This window comes from Leuresthes tenuis, unplaced genomic scaffold (assembly GCF_036924035.1).
Source record: "Leuresthes tenuis unplaced genomic scaffold, fLeuTen1.0.hap1 SCAF_1, whole genome shotgun sequence".
NCBI lineage: Eukaryota > Metazoa > Chordata > Actinopteri > Atheriniformes > Atherinopsidae > Leuresthes > Leuresthes tenuis.
In genome coordinates this window covers 11,353,514-11,377,956 of record NW_027325355.1, presented here as the reverse complement: position 1 = coordinate 11,377,956, position 24,443 = coordinate 11,353,514, and the positions used below count along the sequence as shown (strand labels likewise).

Genomic DNA, 24,443 nt, shown 5'->3' with positions numbered 1-24,443 from the left:
TCTTTTCAGTGTCATGAGAAGGAAGATTACAAAGCTTTACAGGCATGCATTTTACAGGCCTGAAATGCATAAAGAGATAGACACGACCAAGATGACGAAACAATGACGTCAAGGCTACTTTTTTCTGTTTTGGGACTCTCTAAAACAAGGCTTCTGAAAGCAGAGGGTTTTTTGATCAACATGAAACTGATGTTTTAATTCTCACTTTCTGAAGAAATCAGAAACATGACATCAAAATTGAAAATGTTGATGCAGGTCAGACGTTGCATCAGGGTTGAAAGGTAAGAATGTGTTCAAAACGATTTAAATCTCTTTAAAGAAGGAAGAGAAGATTTTACTTTTGAACAAACTAAAGTAACTGTGGCGCACTGGAACAGTGATTTCCATGTGTTATGATTGGAGTGTGGAGATGGTTTGCTTTGTATGTGTTGCAGTTAATTCATATGGTGGTTATTGTTTCAGGGTTGGATTTCTGCGTATGTTGAGGATTGACAGTGTTTGTGTTGATCCTTTGGAAGGGGGGTACTGTCTCTTTAAGAGGACGAGTAAAGTGGGTTGGTGTGAGCTCATGTTAAAAAAAACGTATGCTTGTGTTGAACCGTGGACCGTTTGGATGGATTAAAAAGTTGCAAAAACAAAGATGGACGTGGTTTTTGGCTGTTCATTTTGAGGGTGCAACACATGCAGAACTGTGAGGTCATAATGAGTGATGACATCACTTCTTGTGATGTCAGCAGCGATGGTGCTCTGTTCTCAGTCACCAGTCATCACGTGTGCTGTTCTGCTCTCTTTTTCAGCTTTATGATCTTAACTGTAAATAATATGCAGCACATGTTCATAGAGCCCAGGCAATGGTGGGGAACATGGATTGTATGAATGCTGTGTGAAATGTAAATAAAAACAGAAGCAGTGACCTGCAGATCCTTTATATATATGTGATAACTGAATCTGAATGTATCAGTGTCCAGGTCAGTAATAATGTATTTATTGTATGTTACGGTGCTCACAGCTGCTTTCTTCACGCCTCACCTGGAAGTATCTTTGAAGCTGCTTTGTATGTTGTCTACACTGACTGTGAAGCAAAAGTAACACAACAGCCACATCTTCCGGCTGTTCTCAGTGTTTCCAGCACAATCATTCAGCTGTTTTCGTGCATCAACATAATACAGTAATAACAGTGTAGTTATGGTTGTTTCTATTCAGAGCTTACAAGCAGAATGGGATTATTTCTACGTGTCAACATACAGTGTATCACATCATTTCTAGTACAAATCTGACTTTGAAAGATGTTAAAATGACAGAATCAGCATGTAAATGATAAAGTGTCTTCCTGTGGATGTTCTCAGATATGTACAGTATGAACACTGTGATCCTTTCCCACATGTCCCAGTATGTTTGATTGTGTTCCAAGTGAGGGTCAGACTGGAGAAAGTGTCATGAAGCTGTCACCCTTAAACAATCAATAAAAGCTCTGAATACAAAAGCATTTCAGTGTCATCTCTATGCTGCACCTCCTGAGCTCTACTTTCCATATTGTCTACACTGACTGTGAATCAAAAGCAGCACAACAGCCACATCTTCAGCTTGTTGTTGAAAAGCTGTTCTGACAACATTCACCTTCAGTGTCTCCTTCAGCTGTGGAACTGACCAGTGTGATGAAAACTGGATATACTGGTACCAGAAGAAAGAAGCAGAAACATTCACAGTGATTCTGGATATTAATAAAGATAGTAGTGATGTTTATAAAGGTTATGGTCATCCTCAGAAAGATGATTTCTCAGCTGTGAATAAACAGAACGGCTGGGAGAGAGCAGTAAACCACAGCCCAGGTTCACATATTTCACCTCCATCTCAGACAGAGTCACAAACATACTGAGCTGAGGGAGTTTCTTCCTCACTGTTGTCTTCATTTATTTAAACTTTTATTAAACTTTTTCTTCTTATCAAGAGAAGTTTTCTGAAGGTTCAAAGATAAAAACTGTGAACATTTCAAAGATTTGTTCTGGAAAATGATCCAAATGAAACTTCAATTCACCATAAATAAAAGCAAGACATTTTAAAGACATTAATTTAATACTGAATGTTTTCATTCAAATGTCCAGATAAATATGAATCTGCTGCTTTGTGCTGCTGCTGGAATAAAGTCCATTCCTCCTTTAAAAAGTTTAATGAGCTCTTCATGAAAACACTTCCAGCAGCACTTGTTGTTTCACAGCTTTCAGCAGATTTCACCTCATCATTTCACTTTATTCCATTTTAAAAGACAGATCTTGGACTGATCTCAGGTCAGGATTTTGTCCTTCTAGCAGCAGCTTATCAGGACGCTGATTTTGTTGGACAGATGTTCATCAGTTTCCTGTGGATGTTTCTGCTTCCCAGAGGATGAATCCAGAGTGCACTGAGACTGAGACAGGAGCAGGAAAACTTCCTAAATTCATGTGAAGTATTTGTACCACATTACAGCTCAGAAACAGAACACATGCACAGTGAGGGCATGATGCTCAACACGTTTCTCAAAGCATTTACACAAGGACATCCATTATGTGCTGATAGTGATGTGATTTCCTTCCCCTGACACTGAAATAACAATCATCTTTAAGTGATTTCATGTCACTTTTAGATCCATCAGCTCCACAGTTTTATATCTCTACATGTTAAGTATAAGGCAGCTTTCACAGCGAGCTATGTGGCAAATATCTGGGAAACAACTGAGACTAACAGCCTGAAACATCCAGTTTCTACAAAGATAGCTCATATACACAGTTCTGTTGGAATGTTTCTGTACAGTCATCATGGACATTCATGTCATTTCCATTTAGTCATTTAGCAGATGCTTTGATCCAAAGTGACTCACAGGTGAGGAAACAACATCCCAGTGCAGTCAGGCATACCTCTCATTTCCCTGTATTTGTGTCCATCCTCCAGACTCCTGTGGATCCTTTTTACCTCACGCTAAAAAAGCCAATATCACAGACGGAGAAAAGTTAGATCATGAGAGAGAAAACAACTCTTGAAACTTTCTGTGAACAAAGCAAGGAGGTCAGTAAATAAGTCTACACCTCATTACAGTGGTTAATATTTCTGTCTGAATACGTTTTTGTTTGCATCTGTGTGGTTGTGGACATTTTTGATCTAAGGGAACTTCAGATTGAAACCTCGCCAGTGAAGAACTGAATGTAGCACAACGTGTTGGTGTAAAAGACCACTCTGATGCTTAGAAGTCCATACTCCCACCGACTAGTTTAAAGCTGAATAATCCTTTCAGATGAGAGATGAAACGTCTTCAAGAACCAAGAAGAAGAAGTTGCCCTTATTCAGGCTCTTACCCACAAAGTGTCACCGTGAGGAGCCCCCTTTCCAATCAGTAAACCTTCTTCTAAAAAAGTAGCCCTGAACAGCTGCCTCCAGCTCCTCTGAGGGACACACCTGCTGAACTGGTCATTGACATTAGAATAAAAAGGCTGCAGACAGAGCAAAACTCCTGCTTTGGAGATGAACCCTCTGTGTAATGCTTCTCACAGTTCATGAAAGAATATTACAAAATAACAATGATTTTAAGCATCTGTAATTATACTGGGGCAGCTGCTTATCTGAAGTGTTGCATATGTCACTGTGATCTATGTTATTAATGTCCAAACACATGTGAGCTGTGTTTAGATTTAGCCAAAAGCTGAAGTGGAGAAGAAGATCTTGGAATAAAGAAAGAGGAAAGGATGATGCACAGTTTTTACAGTAATGAATGACACACAGTGGTTCTAACGGCGCCCTGGAGCTGTTCACATCTGGTCTTAACGTGATCAGAAAAGTGATTTAAGTACATCTGTGAACACGTTCACCAAAGATTCAGCTGCTCTTTTCTCCACTGTGGAAACCTCTCGGCCAAACTCAGTAGTTATTGTGTTGAGAGATTTCAACTCATGTAACCTCTCCCAGGAACTGACGAGCTCCAAACAGCTGGTGACATGCGCCATGCAGGACAGCAACACACTGGACCACTTCTACTCCACCATAAAACCCTCATACCGCTCCATCCCCCCCGCTGCCCTTGGACACTCCGACCACTGCATCATACAGATGGTCCCCACATACAGGCAGCAACTGAGAAGGGCCAAACCATCCAGGACTACAGTAAGGAGGTGGACTCCAGAGGCAAGGGACATGCTTCAGGACTGCATGGAGTCTACTGACTGGGAGTCACTGAGGGGCCCTGAGGATGACAACGGCAGCTTTTCTGATACTGTATGTTCCTGCATCAGCTTCTGTGAGCAGGTCTGCCTCCCAACCAAAACCATCACAAGGCACAATAACCAAAAGCCCTGGTTCTCCAAGCAGCTCAGAGAGCTCAGGCGCCGGAAAGAGCAGGCGTACAGAGAGGGTGACATGGACACATTCAGGCTGAAATCCTCCTCTTCCAAGCTGGCTCCATCCTCTTGCATATCGTTCTCTCCTCACTCTGCTCAATCTCAAAACTATCTCTCTCTCTCACTTAACTCCACAAACTATCTCCAAACTATATTAACGCTATTCAAACTCTAGTATCCAAACTCTATCCAAACCCTGAACTGACTTCTTCATCGAAAAAACACATTTTAAATGGAGACTGAGGGTTTTATATGCCTGTCAGTACTCTCGGCAAAATCTGAACCGCTTCCTTAAGCAGTCACGTGGTACGGCCAGGTAGCGAGGCTCCTGACGTCATCATTTTCGGCTCCTCCCCTAAATGAAGTAAGCCGTCTCCTCCATTATTCCACACGCTTCGAAGCCTCAGCACATTTCGTAACATCACTACAGGAAGCTGCATGCAGGTGAGTCCAGAAAAGAATACATGTAGCGGTCAAACATTTGCAGAAATGTCTTCAAAGTGCTTTGTGTCATTGGTTTGATTCCTGCAGCTGGACACGGGCAGTCAGAACATTCACCAGAGAGTAAAAAAGTTCAAATAACCTGGCTGCTATTCACACTTAGCATGTCCTGCTAATGCTAATGCTCTGCATTGTGCACTGCTCAAAGCAGTGCACAATACCAGAAACACTTGAGCTATAGATTTCAATAAGCCGGCCAGATGGACAAGTAAAATGGAGCTTTATCATTTTAGCTGTGTGTGAAACAGACTTTTTCTTCCTCTTTTCTTATCTTTATGGACAGTTTTGACCATCTTGTCACATTTTCCACTAAAGCTGCAGTTTTCTAAACTTATTTCTGTAGTTTTGCAGAAATTTTTTATGATTTAAAAAGTTTGATGATCAATGTAAAATCTAAAATAGTTATTTCCAGGCTGATCTGGATATCATTTGGCTTATTGATAAAACTGTGGAGCGAAAACATGTGACCTGATGTGTTTAATGTACACATGCCACATCTCATGCTTAAATCTTAAAGTGGGACTTAAAGGGGAACTCCAGTATTTTTAAACCTAGACCTTATTTCTGGCATGGAATACGTTCATCTTCTCACCGAGAGCAGTTCGGCTGTTTCCGCACGCTGGGTCCGCCCATCTGTTCGCTGATTGGCTGTTCCTGTGTTTCTGACGGCTGGAACGAACTCCATGTAGACAGCTCCGCTTCGATAGAAATTCGCTTCAAAACAAAATTTCTGTCTCGCCCCTACGCGCGCACTGCGGTCACCGACACGAGACAAGACACACACACACACACACACACACACACCGAGCATACATACATAAAAACCGAGCAGTAAGTCTGGCGCAGCGTGCTTGTGGCACCACTAAAAACAAACTCCTAAAGCCACATTTGGAGCTATTTTGGGTTTAAACAAGGCACACACGGTAAAGTAAATAGACGATGGCCATTACTGTGCAGGCGCTGCCACCAAGCTATAGGAGCCAAAGGAGGCAACACATCTAACCTCATAAAACACCTGCAGTGTCGTCACCCAGTTTTATGTCAATACCAGGTTGGTATGCACTGTTTATTTTCTAATTGGCTAATATTAGGCTATATTCTGCGTGTACAGGCTGAACAATGAAGAGTTAAAAGATGTCAAAGCACCTAGAAAATACATAAAAAGGGAATCATTTTACAATGTTTGTTGTATTTTGTCCTCTGTTTTATTATGGTGGAGAAGCATCATTATTGTCAAATAAATGTTTTTAAAAGGATTTGTTATCCTATGTTGATTATTTATATTAGTATTATGTTTATCATACACATAACAACATACGTAATTAATAAGTATTTATAACTTGTACAAATACATTGAAGTTCATAAAAATAATAATAATTAAAAAAGAAGGCTGCAGTATCGCGATAATACCCGGAACCGTGAGACTTTGTCTGGTAGAGTATCTTGGTTACTTATTTTGGTATCGTGACAACTCTAATTGAGCGTGACATTCACGTTTATCGGTCTTTAGTCACGCACTCCCCCACACATTGTATTTCTCGCTCTGAAAAAGAATTAGATTATACATTTCTCTGGTGCGCCGCTAACGCTATGGAGACGGAAACAAACACGACTCTCACGAGTTAAATTCAGTTTTATTTATATAGCGCTAAATTACAACAAATTTTATCTCAAGGCACTTAATATAGTCTAATTCAAGCCGATTGGAGTTAAATTCATTGATATCGTAATCCAATGAAATCCAATTAATTAATTAAAAAACAACAACCTAGCTAAGGAAACCAACAGATTGCACCGAAACTTGTCTTCGGTCCAATCTCCCGTCCTGAGAGACACGACTCCCTTTTAACAGGAAGAAACTTCTGGCAGAACCAGACTCAGAAAGTGAGGCCATCTGCCTCGACTTGCTGGGGTTTGAAAGAAGAAAGGTGTGACAGATGAGGTCCCCCAGCAGTCTGGGCCTATAGCAGCTTAACTATGGGATGTTTCAGGATCACCTGAGCCATCCCTAACTATAAGCTTTATCAAAAAGGAAAGTTTTAAGCCTAATCTTAACAGTGGAAAGGGTGTCTGCTTCCCGGACATTTACTGGCAGCTTATTCCATAAGAGAGGGGCCTGATAACTGAAGGTTCTGTCTCCCATTCTACTTTTAGAAACTCTGGGAACAACAAGTAAACCTGCAGTTTGGGAGCGAAGTGCTCTCTTTGGAAAATATCTTACAATGAGATCTTTAAGATATGATGGAGTTCAATCATTAAGAGCTTTATATGTGAGGAGAAGAATCTTAAATTCTATTCTGAATTTAACAGAATTTTGAATATTTTGAACTGTGACCTTAGTGAGTCCTTAGTGTGGTTTGCACTCCACAGCTGGATCTTATTGTTTGTACTGACAGTTTCAGACAGAGTCCATCAGTCGGAGGACCAGGACCAGAATGGAGCAGCAGAACCAGGATCCAAACCCCTCCTCAAAGAACAGAGCTGGTTCATCCTCTGGTTCCACCGGGCTTCAGGTCAGTGTGGAGGACATTAAAGACAGAAGGACGAGTGTCGATGCTCTCTGTATCGTCCGTTTGTTCTGCTTTTACTTCAAATGTGGAAAAAGTGTCACTGTTACCAGTGTTACTTTTATTCATTTAAACCAGGGGTGCCCAACCTTTTTTGACCTAAGATCTACTTTTCAAGTTCTGTAACCTCCCGAGATCTACCAGTCCAGTGTCAATATCGCAAACCCACACCCATCATTTCCAACCTGCAGTAACTAACCACACAACATTTTTTCTTGTTGTCACACAACCACTACACATCACATCAAAAACCCTCTCAAACACACACAGACTCGCACAAATAAGTTGATCCAAAAAGAGCTGTCAGGTTCAAGGCACATCTTCTGAGACTGGGATACTTCTCCTCCACCAGTAGTTTCCAGAACACTACATGCTCTCCAGGTTGATCTCAATGTCATTTTACAATGTCAGAATCTCATCCTCAAAAGCAGAGCTTTCCAGGTCAAAAAGTTATTTGACTTTGACGGCATTGTCATCAACACCGATACCTGTACTGTAATGGATAACTGCTGGCTGACGGCTCGATGGATACAAAGTCAGTAAAACGCCTCTCAAACTCTTACAAGATGCTGTGAACATGCTACTGATAATGTGCACTGTCAAGCTGTGTCACACCTTTACCGTAACGTTATACTTCTACTTGCATGTGAGGGAAGTTGTGCAGGTTACCACTCTGCAGCCTGCTTTTAAACTTGTTCACTTTCAGTGAGGAAAGATGCATCTAAAAGCCACTCTGGCTTTGTATGGTAATCCACATGTTTTGAAAGCTTCAGGAAGTTCTTGATTTCAGGGAACAGCTCCATAAATCTGGTAAAACTTTCCCTCTGCTTAACCACCTCACATCCGTGTGAAGCAGCAGGTCTGTGTGCTCAGCATCATTCTCCTCTAAGTGAGCACGGAAAAGCCTTCTCTGCAGACTCCTCGCCCAAACTGAACACAAAATCGTCATTGCAATATTCATCACGTCTTTCATATTTAAGATCTTTCCACACAACGCTTTCTGGTGAATTATACAATGATCATTCAAGATATCCGAGGAAGATTCACTTTCTTTGCACAGTGCAGTGAACCCACTGGTGCAGCCCATACCGCTGCCTCGAGAAAGACTTCCTTCACAATTTCGCCGCCTTTGAATGGCTTCTTGTGTTTAGCAAGGACGTGACTGACGCAATAGTTGCGGCCTTACCCTGAAAATGGTAGGTCTTGGTCTCGGTTTCCCCTCAGCCGTGTTAATGTTTAGGAGTGCGTAACTGCTCTGATCGCTAGCTGCTTGCTACTGTTGACAGCTGTCAATTTTCGACCTTCCACTGCGATCAGGAGCAGACTGGGACACAAAAATCCACCAGGACAATTCTGACTGCACCGGCCCACAACTGGCCAAACCCATCCCCTCCACCTCCCATATATCAACTACGCAAACAAAATGTAAGGACTTGCATGCGGCCGTAGCCACCGTGATATGACGACACCGCCCCCACTGAGGAACTCAGCTCAAATGTTATGGTAATTTGCAACAATGTGTCCTGTCAACTCACCTGCATCACTAATTGACGCCTGGTTGTTTCGGAATAAATCCATAATTTTTTACCATTTTGATGCACTCTCCTCCAGCATCCGCTTCTTCTTCATTCTGGCCTATTCGGGCCCTCCTTTCTCCTTTCTTTTATTTCCCTCCATCAGGTGTAATACAGAGCAAAACTAACACGCAATTCCGATTCCTCTTCTACCGTATGAACATCCGCTACTTCAACCTTGCCCGCTTTCTCTCAGACAGCCGCTCATTCATCTCATTCATGTATATATATATGTGTGTGTGTATAGATAGATATATATGGGTATATATATATATATATATATGTGTGTGTGTGTGTATGTATGTGTGTATAGATATATATAGATATATATATTGGTTGGAAGTTAATCGGGACTACTTCCATAGCTGTCGGAAATCTTATTCACGGGAACAGGCTTGATTGACAACAGTTTTAACTCAATGTGCCGCTCATGAACTTCACCCGGCTGCGCAGGACAGTCTGCAGGCTGGTTCTCTTGAGCTCATTGGCCAACCGGGAAATCTCCCGGTCGTCCCGATGGCCACTCCGCCTCTGAACGCAATCGACTGGTTGGGATCTCCTGATTTAAACCAGTGGTCATCAACCTTTTTCAGCCCAACCTCTACATGATGTTTAAGTGAACAACTTGGACAAGCCTGTACTTCCTTCTATCATTTAGAAATGTTCTACCACAAGTTCCTTTTCAGAAGTTCATCATGACAAAATATAATTAGTAAAAAAGCAAAAAACCCTGAACGTGTGCAGCTCTGTCTGTCAAGGTCTAGTTAGAATATGTTGGTTAGTGTAGGATAGCTTAGAGAAATCTTTTGTGTGAACTTCATGTTACATACTACTTAATATTTTTTACATTGCACAGCACTCTACCTTATTACTGCATACATGGTCTGTTATTTGTACTTACATTTTATGCTTATAGCTTATTGTTTTTGCTACTTTTTTGAACGTACTAGCATATATTTGATACTTTTTATCCTTATACTTCTTTTAATATTTTCTTATATTAAGACTGTTTAGTTTTATTTTATTTTACTGTGTTGTAAATATGTCTATGAATTACACAATTGACAATGAAGCTGACTTTGGCTTTGAAAAAAAATCTCATTCTTCTTCCTGTCTGTCATTGCAGAAACTTATAGCCAAAGAGGGATCAAGATGGCACTGCTGTAAGCACTGTGGGAAAGTTTTCAAAAGATCGTCACAGCTGAGGTATCATCAGAGGCTTCATACTGGAGAGAAACCTTACAGCTGTGGTCAGTGTGGGGCAGCTTTCACTCAATTATCTAATCTGAAGACACACCAACGTATTCACACAGGAGAGAAACCTTACAGCTGTGGTCAGTGTGGAGCAACTTTCACTACATTTTCCCGTCTTAAGACACACCAACGTATTCACACAGGAGAGAAACCTTACAGCTGTGGTCAGTGTGGGGCAGCTTTCACTCAATTATCTGATCTAAAGACACATCAACGTATTCACACAGGAGAGAAACCTTATAGCTGTGGTCAGTGTGGGGCAGCTTTCGCTACAGCTTCCCATCTTAAGACACATCGACGTATTCACACAGGAGAGAAACCTTATAGCTGTGGTCAGTGTGGGACAGCTTTCACTCAATTATCTAATCTGAAGACACACCAACGTATTCACACAGGAGAGAAACCTTATAGCTGTGGTCAGTGTGGAGCAGCTTTCACTACATTTTCCCGTCTTAAGACACACCAACATATTCACACAGGAGAGAAACCTTACAGCTGTGGTCAGTGTGGAGCAGCTTTCACTACATCTTCCCATCTTAAGACACATCAACATATTCACACAGGAGAGAAACCTTACAGCTGTGGTCTGTGTGGGACAGCTTTCACTCAATTATCTAATCTGAAGACACACCAACGTATTCACACAGGAGAGAAACCTTACAGCTGTGGTCAGTGTGGAGCAGCTTTCACTACATTTTCCCGTCTTAAGACACACCAACATATTCACACAGGAGAGAAACCTTACAGCTGTGCTCAGTGTGGGGCAGCTTTCACTCAATTATCTGATCTAAAGACACACCAACGTATTCACACAGGAGAGAAACCATACAGCTGTGGTCAGTGTGGGGCAGCTTTCACTCAATTATCTAGTCTAAAGAGACACCAACGTATTCACACAGGAGAAAAACCTTACAGCTGTGGTCAGTGTGGAGCAGCTTTCACTCAATTATCTAGTCTGAAGAGACACCAGAGTAGTCGCTGCAGATAAATGATTGGTTTAAATTAGGGGTGCAACGGATCAAAAATCTCACGGTTTGCGGATCAGAGTCATGGATCGGATAATTTTTTGTATCTGCAAAAAAAAAAAAAAGGACGAGACAAATAAACATAAGTTTAATCTTTTTGTTTATTAACACTTTTAAATAATTAAATTGAAATATATAAAAGCATCTTAATGTACACATGGCATAATATCTTCTTTTTAACATAATTAATGGAAAACAACTTAAAGTGCAACATAAAAAGGCATATTTCCTTCCTATAAACACACCCATACCGTTTGCGATGGCTTTAACCCGGTTGGATTGTGCAACAAGGGACTGCATAATTGCCGCGGTGATATGCCGTTGTTGAGCAGCCTCCGTTTTCACTCCTGTCAGTGAAACACTGGGGTGATGTTGCTTCAAATATGTGGCCATGCTTTATGTGTTTCCACTATTATTTGACTTTCTTGTGCCACAGTGCCTACACACCGTAATGGTTTTATCCACTAACCTCTTTTCCCCATACAGGGGACTTAAATGACGTGGGGCGTTCAAGCGCCTCCGTTCCTCCGCTCGCCACGCTGTGAGTGGACTGAACATGCGCATGAACTTTTTTTTTTTTTTCATAAATCAATCTGCAGATCGCGAATCAATGACGATCCGTTGAACCACTAGTTTAAATCAACAAGATGAGAAAACATTCACCTGGGAGCAGCAACAGGCACTACCAATCAGAAGCCTTTCATTTGTTCAAATTAAAAATTGGAGTGGATTACCACCTTCTCTTGTCAGGACCTTTGCTCTGAATGTTCTGTGGGTAGCACATGTTTGAAGAACGATTGAAAGTGCTTTATTTTTTGTTGAGATTGTTTTAACTGTGGACAGATCTCCCACTGTTAAAGAGAAACATGGCATCAATTGTGAGTTGAAGAACAGATATGCAATCTGTTTGAAAGTAGAAACATGTTTTATTCTGTTATACTGAACATATATGTTTTGTGTAAAATGAAGATTAAAAAGAAGCAGCTTTGCACCAGCTGTGGATATTTACGTAAACATACAACATCTGTAGAAGCAATATATCATTTCAGTTTCATGTGAAGTCCAGCTTTGCATACGTCTGTATTTTATTAAAGGTCAGATGTGAACATTTCTCATGCTTTTCATGTTCTTGCTGCAGAAATATTTTTCAAGAGAATGTGCTTGATTATGAGAGAAAGTTGACCAATTTGATCTTATCCAAAGAACCTGAAATCTTTAACGCAGTCTGAAGAAGGTTTGGAGTTGTTCCCTGTACAGTGTTTCCTCTAGGTGGGGATGGGGGGGGTCTTTTCTTGAAACATTTGATCACCTTATGACACATCAGAAAGTTGAAGCTCTTGACCTCAGAAGTCAGACCGACAGATCTGTAGTCATTTAGGCACATTATCCTGTCCTTCTTTGGAACTGGGATGATGGTGGTTGTTTTGAAACAGGATGGCACATGACATTCAGAGATGCACTGGTTGGAGATGTCTGAAAACACTGGTGACAGCAGGGCAGCTCACTGCTTCACTGTTGCTGAGGAGACGCCATCAGGTCCTGTGGCTTTCCTGAGCTTCAGCTGAGTGAAGACCTTGATAACATCTTTAGCTGTGAACGTGAGGGGGCAGGAGACTGTGGAGGAGGGGGAAATGTGTGTGTGGGAAAGGGGGAGATGAGGGGTGGGTGGCGGTGAGTGAGTTAAGGGGGGGGGGGGGGGGGGGTAACGAGTGGGCCTGTGAGATGGGGGGCACAATGGAACAGCAGGTAGTCTCTGTAACCTGGTGTAGAAAACGTTGAGATTGTCAGCTAGTCCGGGGGAGGGGGCGACCAAAGGGCTTCTACCTTTGTAGTTTGTGATGGTTCTGAGGGGACTCCACACAACTGCAGGGTCGTTGGTGCCTGAATCACGCTCCAGTCTGGCTCTATAGTCCTCTTTAGCATTTTGAGTGGGAGGGTGGCCACACTGCAACTAGTTGACAGTGAAGTCAAACGTCTGACTTTTCTCAACATATCAACTCAGTATTTGATATACAGGAAGACTTTTCAGGATAAATAACCTGATCAAACATCTGTGCTGTATTTCCTATGTGATACATATTTGGCCCACAAATGACAGGTCTACTTACTATAATTCAGTTCTAAATGCTGCTGAGCAAATTACGGGCAGTAACGCAGTTTCTTACCCGCCTCCTTTGTGTGTAACAGTAGCCGCATAGAGAGCCAATTTGTTAGGATTGTTTTACTGTGGACAGATCTCCCACCATTCAAGACAAACATGACATCAATTATGAGTTGATGGACATAGCAATATGCAATCCGTTTGAAAGTAGAAACATGTTTTATTCTGTTGTACTGAACATGTTTGGTTTTTTTTTAAGTTAAGATTCACAAACAGACAACATCTGTAGAAGCAATATATCATTTAAGTTTGATGTGAAGTCTAGCTGCATCTTATGACGTCATCTGCTTCCTCATCTCCATAATGGAGTGGAACTTCCAAGAACTGCTTAGCTTCCAAGATCAGGCGTGTTCTTGGAAGCAAAGCAGGGTTGGGCCTGGTTAGTACTTGGATGGGAGACTGCCTGGGAATACCAGGTGCTTCTCGAGGCTTATGCAGTTGTGTATGTGGAGAGGAGCACCTGGGAGAGAACACACCCCTTGGGGAGGCTGGTGCTCATGGTTCTGTGGTCATATTTATTCTCTTCAGGATAACTTTACATTAAATGGAAAACTATCCTTCCTTCCATTTGATTTACATGGTTTCAGGGGGACTGGAGCCTATCTGTCACAGAAACTCATCAACATTTGAATCCAAGAACAAGTCTGAAACTAAACGAAAAACCGCAGCCCCAAATGAACGTTGGCATGATATAGGCTGTGTCAAATGCAAAAGCAAATGTATGAGGATCAAAGCCAACAATGACCTGGAACATCTCAGAAGATCCAGGATCAGCAACATGGAGACTGAGAGCCAAAAAGAAACTGAGGTGTCTTGTCAGCTGAAGCTGATCAACTTCCGTATGTGTCACAGGGTGATTAGATGTTTCAACAAAAGACATCAAATAACAGCTGAAGCTGCATTAAAGACAATAAGAGATGTGGAAGCAGCATCAAAGCTGATAAATATTAACTTTAAACCTTGTTGGATGTGAAATTAAATTTATTTCATTACATCATCATGATGTGAGTGCTCAGCTGCATAGAAACAGAAGAAGAAGAAGCTCCACTTTAAGACTGTGTGATTCCAATGATCATGGCTTCCTTGACTCCTCTCTCAAACCATCTCTTCTCTGTCCAGAATGTGGACATTACTGTCCTCAAAAGAGTGTCCCTTCTTCTTGAGATGTAGGTGCACTGCTGAGTTTGACCTGAAGAGGTGGCTCTCCTATGTTGTGCCATGCGCTTGTGGAGCTGTTGTTTGGTCTCTCCTATAAAGAGGTCTGCACTGCATACACAACACCACCCAGTTTGTGTTTGGGTGTTTAATCCTTTGAATGAACCAGTATCTGTCTGAGGGTGTTCTTGGGTTTATTTAAATTAATTGTTTAAACTCATTTCAATGAGGCCTATAAGCTATATATAGTTAAAAGAGACTTTAGGTAATATTTCTGTATTACGACTTAAAATCAGCTAAGATGTTCTGAGTCAAAGTCAGCAGAACACAGGCAGAGTTCAGTCTGAATGAACAGAGCAGGAGCTTAAACCTCCTCTACATCCCTGTGAGCAGGATGAAGGCATCCTCTTGTGTTAGTTTTCAGATTTCAGCTGTGAACCTGCAGGACGACATGAGAAAAGAGATTTAAACATCTGTAATATCACACTGTGTCAGTTTGTTCACAGGACTCACAACCTGTAACACTGATGCTGCTTTCAGGGAACTTCTTCCTGTTATTGTTTCTTTTTTTGTGAACTTTAACTTTATCAATAAGTGGCAGACCAAACAGCGCAGTCACCTCTCCATCTGTGGTCTCCAAACCCGACTGAAACTGAGGAGTCTGCTGGAAACTCCACTTTACTCTGACCCGCTCCACCCAAACTCGTACCTGTGACGATCCAAAAACAATACGTGGAACAGAACAATGAGAGTTAAACAGTTCTCAGCCCCACCACAAAATCTTTTCATTCATTTGGATGAAATCATCCTTTCTTCATCATATTCTCATTAATGATCAGAGCTGAGTCAGATTTCTTTGAAAAGTCCATCGCTGACAGCAGCAGAAAGTGACTAAATATACTGAACATAATTACAATGTTTTCAGTATTTTTAGCTTGTGCTACTTTCTATTTGTGCTCCACCACATTCAGAGACTCTGTTGTACCTTTTAGTCCACTACATTCATCTGATAACTTCAGCACATTCAGACTAATACTAAAAAACATCAGAAAGAACAGAATCAGATCATAGAATATGATGTAAGATCACACACATCACCTTTAATCATTCCATAACACGTTATTCCAAAGTGTGCCATTCTGCCTCATTTATTCTATCTTTTATATTAAAGTATGTTTTCATATGAATGTTTTTGTAATTTGAGTAAAATCAAAAGTAAATCTACAGTTTTTACATGAAACAAAATCTCTGTGGTTCTGATTCTGTAACTTATGTCCAAGAATTCTTCGTCCACTTCTTGTCTCTGAGAACAAATGACATCTCCTGTAATGACTGACATCATATAATATTGTTACATTTAGCTTTGATTTGAATCACTTTGAGGTTTCATGTCGTTCTTTTTGTTTTCTGAGTTTCTTCCAACATCTCAGAACACGTTCAGAAACAAGTTTGAAGCGTTTGTGAGCAAACAGGTGAAACCCAGAATATGATCCTGAACCAAAGCAACTCTTCCAGCCACAGATGGCTTTCAACAAATATCTCTGAAACAAAGCAGTTACTTGTTGCCGCCGTGTGTTGCCACCATGAGGGATGCTGGTGGTGTGACAGCCTCACTCCCATTTTCACAGAAACACAATTCATGATCAGGATGAATCCACAATTTATTATTTCCAGAAAAACATCCAGAATCAGAACATTTAGTTTCTGGGTTACCAAGTAGATCATTACTGAGAGTTTTCAAAGCAGCAGCAACATTTGATCTCTGAAACAGATCAAAGTAAGTTTAACTGCAGAATTATTTTCACATTTACAAAGTGATGAGATGTGAAAAGAATCTGTGATAAAGGAAGGTCTGCTGATTTCTCTGTTTGGCTCCATGAAGTGGAAGAGAAACAACAACATACAAACACATCAACACAAGGATTCAACTAACATTCAGAGCTCAGAGAAGTTTAGATTTTCATGTGGAGAAATCTTTCTGTGAATAAAACTCAGCATTAGCAGCGATATCCTCCATGGCTGCACAAACAGGAAAAAGCAGCAAATAAACAACAGAACAGCAGCGCAGAGACATCACAGCAATGAACTCTCAGCAACAAACTGACTGAATACCTTTATTTCACTTCACACAGCTCAGCTGTGGCTCCAGTCCATCCAATCCTAACTCCAGCATAGAGCGGCTGAGTGAATGTGGTCTGGACTCTGTGGAGGAGAGTCATGGCTTCAGAGACGCTGTAGAAGGACAGAATACCTGCTCTGTGATCCAGGTACACTCCTACTCTGGAGGACTGAGGACCTGAGATGGAGGCTTTCATCTTGTTGGAGCAAAATTCAAAACTGTTTTGGGAACATTTTAATGCCCAAGATTTGTCATTACGTCCAAATCCACATTCATTCCCTGTTCTGCTGATGTTCTTGTATGCGACTGCTACATCAGCTCCTCCCCCTCTCCTCTCCACCTCCCAGTAACAGCGTCCAGTCAGACTCTCTCTGCTCAGGACCTGACACCATTCCGTGAATCTGTCTGGATGAGCAGAATAAGACTGAGGTTGTCTCATTACTGTCACTTTTCTGTTCCCCTCTGACACTAACAGATATGTGTTTGCTGTGTTTGGATCCAGTGTGACGTCACATGAATATTTTAAGAAGGCAGCTCTGCTCTTTGGCTCTGGTTCTGGTTCTGGCAGTAAAACATCCACTTCAGTGACTGTCAGTGAGCTGTTTGTCCATTTCTCTCTCAGAATGTCCTGTAGTTTCTCTCTGAGCTCTGACGCAGCTGCTGTCACATCCTCAAAGTACCTCAGAGGACGGGTATTGATGCTGGATGAGTGTGTGGACTCACTGAGTGCTGACAGTGAGGGGTAGTTGTGTAGAAACTGGTTGTGATCCTCTGTGTGTGAGAGCTGCTTCAGCTCAGCATCTTTCCTCTTCAGCTCAGTGATCTCCTGCTCCAGCTTCTCCTGAAGCTCTTTGACTCGACTCACTTCAGTTTGCTGCTGGGATCTGAGCTGCTGCTTCACATCAGAGCTTCTTTTGAGGATGAGACGGATCAGCTCGGTGAAGATGTTCTCACTGTCCTCCACTGTTTTATCAGCAGACTGATTGATGGCCTCCACCTCCTGTTGAAGCAGCTTCACATCTTTCTCTCTGTCTTGGATTCTCTGCTGGATTTGTTGTCGACTCCCCTCCAGCTCTCTCTGCCTCTCAGTCCTTTCTGCTGCAGCTGACACTGTGTCGTGGCCTTTATGATCATCCACAGGGCAGAGATAACAGATAGACTTCTGATCAGTACGGCAGAACATCTTCATCACCTCATCATGACGACAGCAGATGTTCTCCTGGAGGCTCTTGGAGGGCTCCACCAGCTTGTGTTTCTTGAATGGAGTCACATCATAATGAGGCTGAAGGTGTTTCTCACAGTAAGAGGCCAGACAGAATAAACAGGACTTGATGGCTTTCAGTTTTCTTCCAGAGCAGAAATCACAGGCCACATCTTCAGGTCCAGCATGGCAGAGATCAGCAGGAGCAGCTTGGAGTCCAGTCTTCTTCAGCTGCTTCACTAAATCAGCTAACATGGTGCTTTTCTCCAGGACAGGCCTCGGTGTGAAAGTTTTCCTGCATTGAGGGCATCTGTGAATTCCCTTCTTATTCTTTCCATTCCAGTAGCCTTTAATACAGTTCATGCAGTAGCTGTGTCCACAGGGAATAGTCACCGGATCCTTCAGTAGATCCAGACAGATCGAACAAGAGAAGGTTTCCAGGTCCAGTTTAACACTTTTCTGAGCCATTTCCTCCGTTTGGCAGAGCAGTGTGTGACTCTCAGAGCAGAAACACCGTCTGTGCTGTGATACAAAACTAATTCCACCTCCTTTTGTTGCAGCTGATCAGCTGATCTTCACTTAAGAGCTCCTCTACTATCACACAATGGTTTCACACATCCTCCCACCTTTAGATCAGTTTGGGGAGGGAACAAGAGAACAGTGCTGGTTTCACCTCAATCCAGGCAGGATTGTTCAAGGGGTTGTTGAATTCTTATTTGTTCTCTGTTGAAAGGAAAGATAAATTCATTAACCTTCCACTGAAAGTTCAACATGAAGAAAATTGGTTTCTCTGAATCTATCAGATCAGCATTTTCCGCTCTGCAGCAGCTTGAAATTCATAAATCATGATCTTCTGCTGAAATTCTCTCCTGAATCTTCTGACTGATGCATTCAAGTGCGTGACATGAAACATGAGCTCTCATACGGCTGTTGGACTTCAGAAGAGGTAAAAACCTGCAGAGTTGAGCTGCCTGAAAACTAAAGCTGACCCCTAACCTGCAAGCTTTCTGTACTCCTGTCTGGCTGGAACAGAGTCCAGAGAAGAGTCCAATATTAGCTCTTAACTCACATGTAGATATTACCGATTAAAGGTTTCTTAAGACTGCATCAGACATGTTTGATCATAATCTATCTATCGAGCTCTGTATGCTGACTGGTGTCTTCAGGCTGAGCCTGATAGAAACCCTCTTTGCCTCTTTGTCTCTGTGTAGAAAAGAAGCTGCATCTTAAGATGGAGTTCCTGTGGTGTTTTGTCCACTCTTGTCCACACTGAAAACACAAACAGCATAAAACAGCAGAATGACTTCTTTTCCAGCCTTTTTCAGTTGGCAGGAAACAACAAAATGCTTCACAGCAAACATCTGTTCAGAAGTGAGAATACCCAGCTGAGCAGATTAGTGTGATCAGAGATTTCTGTGTTGCTCAGATAACACTTCATGTACTTTATGTTTCTGCGTCACGTCGACAGTATTGGGTGTGACGCCGTCATTGAGCATTCAAAGTTCTGCATTGAGGGACCGTGTTTCTCTGCAATTCACCATGCTGTGTGTGGCTGTGTTTGTGTGGTTTCAGGGGTTATAGCCGAATCCTTGCTTTTTCTTCCGGTCACAGTTAACAACAGTAAACTACGGCAATAGAGGTGGAGCAGCTGTATTTGTAGTTGGAGCTCATCAATACTGAATAACAAATGCTTGTATCGCAAATGTTGAAGCGCAGGCGACAGAAAAGACGTTTGCGGAGGTGGTCTGTACGACCACTAAACTGGTCAAGGCTGGGAACGAGTGAATTTACAACACTGGTTCACCCACTGAGGGACCTGAACAAGTGCACTTTTGATACTTTCGAATATCAACGGGCCGATTTGACGAGCTTCTTCGCCGTGTACGAAGATCCCCTCCCCTCTGCAAAAATTGTGTAATCCTCTCAAGGTGCTAACTGTCTCCATTGTATTGTGATTAGCCACTCCACCCCCACTGAGGTTGCTGTGAGGTTAATGACAAAGGCCAAACTGCTGTTTGAATGAACTCTGATCAGCCCAACATACGGTGTGTTGAGTTATGTCTGTTGTACACAGACTGTACAAAGACAGACCCTTTTTCATATTTATATTTAATTTAGCCAACTAACAGATGTTCACATTCACCTTATTTTGTGAGATGATTTCTATTTGTCATAACACTTGTTTTAATAATGGTCTGTTATTTTAGGAAGGGACATACTAAATCATTCATGAACGGTAATTTGGTTGTAGGTAAACCTCAATTTCAATGACAATTTACTCTGCCAAGCTCACAATGTGAGAGGACAGAGGACTGGAATTAGTGCCCCAAAAAACACAATTTCAGCTTGGAAAAACTACAAACAGACGATATAACTTCAGGAAGAATAAATGTTTATTTCACACTAAGAAAAGTAGGCTCACTACATATGAAGGCTATACAAAGCACAGAAATGTAGCATACAGTTGTCCCATCTAGCAGTTTCCACATTCCCATGGTGAGTCTTTCCTACATTTGCCACAGGTGTATCTGCGGCAGCGTACACAAAGTTCGGTGCTTCTGTTATTATTGCAGAGTATGTGCACCTGGCACTGTGTCTTTTTCTTCTGAGAAACTCCCATCTCGCGAAGCTGCTGTTTGTGTTCTTCCCCTTGTGCCTTTTCCTGCAAAAGCCTGTTTTGAAGTTCCTCTGCAAGCTCCAGCATGAACAGTTGGCGACTTTCTTTGGATCCTGTACATGCTGTGTACAAGACCTGTGCATTTGTGACAGCCATGTCAAGCAGATTGTAAAACACAGCCATGGGCCATCTCTGTGTTCCTGCACGCACCGAGTGGTTGCGTTATTTCTGGCCCATGATATCAACGCCTTTGAAATGGGTGTAATCAACAAAAGTGTTTGTTTTTTGTTTTTGGGTGTCCACAATTTCCACTTTCTGATGCATGGTGCTCAAAAGACAAACAGATTTTTTGTTGCAAACACCGTCAGCAAAGCACTTCCAGATGTGAACACCTGTGTGGAGTACAACTGGCGCCCCAAGGTTTCCTTTGCAGTTGCTGGTAACTCCCAACGATTTTTGTTGATGGTGCCAAGCAGAGTTGTTTTTCGTTGAAGAAGCCTGTTAGCCAAAGACAGAGAGGTAAAGAAATTGTCCATAGTTACAGTCCTTCCCTGGTCCATAAATGGTTCCATCAATTTCAAAACAACATTCTCTGACAGCCTCTCTCCCGTCGGACGAGTGGGATCTTTCCCTAAGTAAGGGATGGCATTACACATGTATTTTGTGTCCAGATCTATTACAATCCAAAACTTGAATCCAAACTTGTCAGGCTTTGATGCAGTGTACTGCAGAAAGGGACAACGAACCTTTGAAGGAAATAACTGCTCATCCACGGTAACATGCTGCCCTGGACCGTAGGACGACACACATTTCTGAACAAACCGCTGCCAGATGTCTGAAATTGCTGCAAATTTGTCCGTTTGTATGCGCTCCTTGCGGGTGTCCTTGTTGTCGAAGCGAAGGTACCGCTTTCTTGAAATAAAGCGGTTACGGGGCATTATGGCTTTGACATCTGGGTTTCTGAATCTACTGGACCACATGAGTCGCATGGCACCAATGTAGCCCTTGGCAGCCCTGTGAAAAAGGATTGCGAGGAACGCCATCAGCTTGAAGACACTCATCTGCCAGCTGGGATTTGTTCTACGGCCCTCCTGGATTGTGCAGTCTCTGATGGTCAACAACATGCTGATATCCAACAAACACAGGAAGCTTTGAAGGCGACTCGTGATTTTGTTTGTTGCAAACTCTGTTGGCCCTCCAGATCCATCAAATTCCATCTGTGAAGTTTCATGAGCAGAAAAGTCTCCAACTTTGCGGTGGAACCACATAGTGCCATCTTTCGCCTTTTCTGTGGATCCAGGTGTTATGCCCACATCTGCAACTTTTTGTGTTTTATTACAAGGGGGATTTACATGCCACGTGTCTTCCTCCTCATCTGACATGGCCTCTGTGTCTGGACTGTCCTGCTCAATCACATAATTGATCACCCGTCTCCTGGTGTGTCTTTGGAGGGGAGGATTTATTGGTGCAAGAGAAGTCGCATCCTCATCACTTGACGAATCTGTGACAACGTTTTCATTCTGAAATGCAAAGTCCACATCTCCACCATTAGATTCACAGTCCGACGTGCTCTGTAGAACTGCTAAAGCCTGCTGAGCACTGATCCCTCTTGGTTGCCTTGGTTGTGACATCATGAAGTCTGGGTCTGTGTGCCAGGCATTCCCTATTTATGATTGTTTCTCGCCCACAACATTCACACCTTTTACGACACTCCCTTCCTCTCCCTTCCTTCATCGAATCTAAATTGTATGAAGCCCATTGAGTCTTACAAAAGGGCACATCAACTATAATCAAACCCACATAGTCAACTTGAAAGAGGCTATTTCTCAGATAACACAATTTGTCTTATGCCTTTGTCAAATGCCAGCACAGATTTTGTTACAAATGTTATTGTGGAAAAATAGCAAATGTGCCTTTTATGGCCAGTGATTCTTACAGAGGAGCACATCAGAGTTGCTGGCCTGCAGAATTTCCTTTGTGTGGGGGTGGGGTGCTGGCAGGGACACAGCTCAAAAATTAGGCTTCTTTACACAACAATGGGAGGCAGATAGTGGTAAGTTAGACTTTTTTGGGGGGGATTCATACTTTGGGTACACTTTTGTAAACTTAAGAATGTTCAAGTTTAGTCTGAAGAAGTATTGAGTCAGTATACTTTCTAGTTCACTACAAGTACATGGTCCATAGTATACTTGCTATACTTATACTAATAACATACTTAATTAAATAAACTTCAGCTATACTACATTTTGCAAAGGGATGTCTTTAAGGTACATAAATGTAATGCAATTGAGCACACATATCATTTACTGTAAACTTTTAAACTCCAGTACTATATGATTAGTATTCTGCTAAATTAAAAGTAAGCATGAGCGAATGACTTGACATTATTCCATACTTGGATCAAGATAAACTAACTATTAGTACTTTGTGGCAGAAAGAAGTAGAATGTATGCTAAGATACAAGTATAAGCTTTAGTATTAAAATAGAAGTGTAAGTCTTAGTATTAATGTAATGACCATGTTAATACTTTCATTTTCCTATAGTTGCAAGTATCATTTACTCATAAAATGCACTTAGTAAGGAAAAGTGTGAAATTAAACAAAAGAATGGAAGAGGAAACAAGGAAACCACAGCTGCTCTTGAAAGTGATGAAAAAGAGGTAAGCTGAATGTTATGCAACAGTTGTTCTAAGTGCCTGATTGTTTCAGCTCTCATATGAATAGGCTATTTCATTCCTCATTCATGTGGTCGGTAGTTCCAGACGACCAACAGGATGGTCTATGTGTCAGTGATACAACTGGGACAATGACAACTGTATGAATGTTAAAAACAACAGCTTCTAAGCCCTGAACGCCCCACGTGTGGATTTAGCATTTGAACAGCTCATTCAGAAGAAAGCTGAAATATCTTCCAAAAGCAAGTTGTCAATTACTTTCTATTCAAGCACCCAAGATTGCAATGACTGAGGACGGAATACACTGTAACCGGGTACAATGAGTGTTCACACAAAGACAGTAAAGTATCTCATCTCATATAATGAAAAACAACAGCACATTGTCAGGATGCCGGCTTCATGTAACTTGTCTTTCTGTGAAAAGCAAAAAATATTGGAACTCATGAAGTAGATAGTTGCTTATGCATCACTGCAGTTTTATCCATGGATGTATATATGGAGCCACATGTGAAGAAATGTACACTTAAGTTGTTTGCAAAGGGTATTTAATTAAAAGTTTGATCTACTTTAAAATTGCGATTATCATTGTCAGACATCACTTTAGGATCCATTCAGTCGTGTTATGTTTGTGGTTTTACAATCTTTTTAAAAATGTAGAGATGGATGTGGATGTGACACTGATGTTTTCCAGTCAGGGAAAGTGGAATAATGTTTAATGTCCTGTATTTGTGTCACTTACAGGATAGTGATGAGTCAGTCTACGGGGATGACAAAGTATTTATTAGTGGTCATATGTAAAGTATATTGCAGCGCTGGACTCGGAGTGACAGAGCTCTCGCAGGAAATCCATCAGGCCGAGCCCCGATATCAAGAAGCATTCCATATTTATATTCAGCTTTATCTCACAGAGGTTGTACTGTCCTCCTCGTGTTCTTTGGATGTGATAAATAATGTGTGTTAGTGCTGTTTTAGGCGTGTATCTAATGTACCAGACCTATCTACTCCAATAGAGATGTTTTGTCTGACCCAGTTGTTTCGTCTTGCTGTCATCCTAAGGTCTTGGACTATCTAAGGTCATCGATTGTGCAGTATGAGCAGAGTGTAAAAGTACCAGCTAGGAACATAGGTTATTTAGTAAAATACAGAATATGAATACATAATGTCTAAGAACAAAGGCAATTATAACAATATCCAATACTAGGATTTGCTATAGATGTGTACATAGAGGGTAT

The 24,443-nt window shown here is 41.7% G+C and overlaps 2 protein-coding genes across 2 annotated transcripts; one reads left to right on the top strand and one right to left on the bottom strand.

Annotated features, from left to right (window-relative positions):
* Window positions 1-5,801: 5,801 nt before the first annotated feature.
* Window positions 5,802-11,246, top strand: LOC140296637 (uncharacterized). Its single transcript, XM_072379735.1, has 5 exons — window positions 5,802-5,813; window positions 7,842-7,965; window positions 8,748-8,855; window positions 9,414-9,541; window positions 10,131-11,246. The coding sequence occupies exons 1-5, from the start codon at window positions 5,802-5,804 to the stop codon at window positions 11,244-11,246; spliced, it is 1,488 nt and encodes a 495-aa protein (XP_072235836.1).
* Window positions 11,247-16,613: 5,367 nt separating this feature from the next.
* Window positions 16,614-18,478, bottom strand: LOC140292140 (tripartite motif-containing protein 16-like). Its single transcript, XM_072379466.1, has one exon. It carries the CDS (start codon window positions 18,385-18,387, stop codon window positions 16,714-16,716), a length of 1,674 nt encoding a protein of 557 aa, XP_072235567.1. The 5' UTR covers window positions 18,388-18,478; the 3' UTR covers window positions 16,614-16,713.
* Window positions 18,479-24,443: the final 5,965 nt, after the last annotated feature.